This window comes from Asparagus officinalis, chromosome 2, assembly GCF_001876935.1.
Source record: "Asparagus officinalis chromosome 2, Aspof.V1, whole genome shotgun sequence".
Taxonomy (NCBI): Eukaryota; Viridiplantae; Streptophyta; class Magnoliopsida; order Asparagales; family Asparagaceae; genus Asparagus; species Asparagus officinalis.
This window is the reverse complement of record NC_033795.1, coordinates 20,433,520-20,437,343: the sequence shown is the minus strand read 5'-3', so window position 1 is coordinate 20,437,343 and position 3,824 is coordinate 20,433,520. Positions and strand designations below refer to the sequence as shown.

The following is a 3,824-nucleotide window of genomic DNA, read 5'->3' as shown; positions in this document are numbered from 1 at the left end:
GCATCATGTAGGACAGACATGTTTTTAAGAATAACACTTATAGCACCATGTGTGCACACAAACAAAAACAGAAAGAAAGAAAGAAGGATGACTATCGATTATTAAAGCTTGCAACTTTCTATGTAATCTAACTGGTTCACATCCAATTCACAGAAGCTCAGAAGGGCTTAATAAAATATAAAGGCAGAGGAGAAAGTTATGGAGAAAAAAGAAAGAGAAAAAGGGCTGCAAACAAAATTGACAATTAATCAGTTTTCTTTACTAGATTCCAAGGTTATCGATAGCGGATAGCGACCCGTAACGGTGATGCATCACTAAGGCTATTTTGGGCTACTGCGGAAAATAGCGGTGAAAAGGACAAAGTAAAATGGCGGTCTAATTCAAATAGGCATGAATATTCCAAAAATTAAAAAAATTAAAGAAAATCTAAAAATCTAAAAGTGCATATTTGATGATTTAAAGAGATCATAAATATGAATTAGACATGTAACTGTCACATAATACCAAAAATGATTGGAGGAGTCAAAGAGTCATCGTGTTCGAGAAGATGAGCTGAGTGGTGAGAGGAGATGAAAGGAAATGTTGAGGGAGGTGCCGAAGGCTGTGGGAGACAGCGGGAATATGTCGAAGATCACGAAAGGCGGTGGGATGTAGTGGTTGCGGGTCGAATTTAATTTTAAAAAACTAAACCTCAAACCGTTTTTAAATAGCGGTCAAAAAGCAGATTTCGTCTGCAATCGCCCGCTATTCACCACTATGACATGCTATTGGCCGCTTTTGTGAGTGGAAAGCGCATATTCTGTAATATGTCACCACTATTGGGTAATAGCGTAACGGGAAGCGACAGCTAATGCTATTAGCACAGCTATCGCGGCGCTATATACCGCTATTTATAACAGTGCTAGATTCCAACGATTTTGCAATGTGATTGCTTCCATGCATTATGCCACAAGATTAGAGGAGATGCTCAAAGGTAAAGCCTTCAATGAGGAAGTAAAGGATTCCTACATGAATGTTAACATCTTTAGCACAATTCTGAAACTGAAGCTGCATAATGAAATTAAACTCCAACAAAAATTAACTCACTGTATCAGTTGATTCAGTGTGTAATGGCCCTTTGCTTGCTTTCAAAGCAGCTGCTAGTTCTTCAGCCTGTACAAAAAAAAAAAGATCATTTCCATGTAATAAAAGATGAGATGCTACCAAAGGAAATATGAACCAGTTCTCCTTTCTAAAATACCTTACGAGCTTCGGCATTAGCTATCTGTTCAGCATTCTCTTTTCTATATTTCTCAATTTTAGCTTCAATTGCAGCAACATCTATTCCTTCAATCAAGTTAAAGGCTTAACGAGAAAAAATGAAAATGGGTTGGTGTCAGAGGATGTAGCAAAGCATGAAAGACCATGTGCCTGGTGTGTTAACTGTTCTTTACTTACTCATATCTTCAACTTCTTCCAAATAATCATTGTATTCTCTCAAGGAAGGGAAGTCCTCCTCCCTTTTATTAAATCTACACATGCCAATACCATGAAGTAAATAAGTCAATGTCATACACAAACCAAGTAAATGGCAATAGTAGATCTCTAACTATTTATAATAAGTGGGAATTCAGAAAGCTGAATTTCTAAAGCTCGGTATTGGCATTAGATTTGCTCCACATCTTTTCTATGTGCATAGTGGGAGGTAAAAGTACTCACATCTAATGAAGTAGGCACCACCATTATTAGAAATCTAAAGCATAGTTTGATTCAAATAATTAAAAAAATTAATGTAAAATCCCTCTAAAGTTTATGATGCAGATGGTGTGCGCATTTGTCAGATCTTCACAAAAATCTTATGAAAGTATCTTCTATTGGACATTAGATGACGACGTGCAAGTGCAAAAAAATTTCAAGTTTACATCTGCATATGGAAAACTCCAATAGAAATTTTCTATTTTGGCATCCATTGATCATTCACTCTCCACTTTGTATTCAACAAGGAGAACCATTATAGTCTATGAAGGCATCAAAAAGGCATGTCTCATCACTCTGAAGCATATATCTTTCATGCCAAGTCCAACCCAAAATCCCCCACCCCAACCCCACAGTTTGCACCCCTACTATACACATTTGGGATACCATCGGATTTTAGAGTTGAAGTATATGATATAGATACATCCTCTGAGCCTAAACTAATACATTAGCATCGGATTAATCCCTACCAAGATATGGATTGCAATTACAAAGGATCAGAAAGATGCTATTGCATTTTATTACATTCATGGCATAATTCAACCCCACACTTAAGGCTGTTATGTAAATTTAGAGCTGGGTCGAAATAAAATCAAAATGACTACCAAGCCCAATCTGACCCAGTAATCCAAACTAAAAAGCCTATGTTTGGGAGTTCAATAAGGGAAGGAAAAGTAAGGTAAGATAGGGAAAGGTGATACGAGTTGACTCATGACAGGCATGAGTCGACTCAACCTGATGAGTCGACTCATGTACATTGTATGAGTCGACTCACGAGCTGAAAACTTGATTCTTCGAATCTGGTGCTCGTCGTCGCGTTCCACGCTTCCACCTGCGTTCCACTGTACTGTTTTACACCCCTATTCTCATGCTATCATGAGAATCATCTATCCTCAAGCTCTCATGAAGATCGCTAAGTTCCGAAGAGAAGATACACCCGTATCAAAAGGAATGGTAAGGAAGATGAGGGAAAATATAATATCTTGTTTGGAAGTTTTGTAAGGTGAATGGAGGTGAACTTTAAATTATTTTGTTTGGAAGTTCTAATTATGGGAAGGGAAGGGAAGTAAATAAATCTTAATCATTGATTCATTATGATAAGAGGGTCAAGATATCCCTTTCATTATGAAATTTTGCTTTCTTTCCCTTCCTCTCCTCTACCCCCAATTTGGAGGGGAACAAAATTGAACATTTTCCCCCTCCTTTACCCTCCCTTACCCCTCTTAAGAAAAACTCCCAAACAGATTAACTCTCTTTTTCCCTTCCCCTACCCCCCATTACCCTCCATCCAACCGTAGCATTAAGACATCTCTTGCTACCCTTCCTCTCTCCAACTCCTCATCCATTTAACACCCGGTTTGCGAAATTAATCATCCTAGAAAAAAAATTATCAAATTCGAGCACACCCAAGTCGGGACCGCCGGAAATATAAGACTGCGCTGGAAGTGAAAAGGGACATAACACTTGCTGATTTAACAATGAGAAAAGGTTCAACTTTTTTTCCCAGTTGAAACATTGGTGTTCAATTATTTTATAGGGTAAAACTTGCAGAGGTAGAGGTGATGAATGCATACATGCTGGAGATCTTCCTTCGGATGCTCATCTCTTTGGAGAAGGAACTGGCGGTCGACGAAACCACCATTTCTAGCTACGAACCGCCCTCTCTTTGCTAGCTGCTATAGACTTCCAATTGAGAGAACATTTACGGAGAAATCGAGAGAAAGGATCGAAATTGGGAGAGACCCTACAGGCTGATCTAGGTTGAAGAAAAGCGAGGGGGGCAGGAGAGGGAGGGGTATGTTTTGTGGAGAAAAGCCCTCGAGCCTTTGGGTAGTTTATCAAACAAACCCCAGGGACTTTTTTTCCCCATTGAACCTCAAAAAGTTTCCCCGAAAGACCATAAAGGTACGGAAAAGATTAAATATCCCCAAACCTTTTATTTTTTTCCCACAAGGTTCCCAGAAAAACAAGAAGACGAGAAGATGAGATCCAGAGAAAACACTTCTTCAGGGACTTTTGTTAAAAAAAAAATTAAAAGCTTTCGTGACTTATTTGAGAATCTTTGGGTTTTGTGGTACAAGTTTTGGGGT

General features: G+C 38.6%; 1 protein-coding gene across 1 annotated transcript in view; it reads right to left on the bottom strand.

The window, feature by feature from the left end:
- The window catches only part of LOC109830469, a 7,090-nt gene extending 3,599 nt beyond the window's left edge, over positions 1–3,491 (bottom strand). The window contains 4 exon segments of the mRNA XM_020397729.1: positions 1,087–1,152; positions 1,241–1,344; positions 1,438–1,511; positions 3,309–3,491. Of these exon segments, the coding sequence (XP_020253318.1) occupies positions 1,087–1,152; positions 1,241–1,344; positions 1,438–1,511; positions 3,309–3,376 (312 nt within the window). The 5' untranslated portion in view covers positions 3,377–3,491.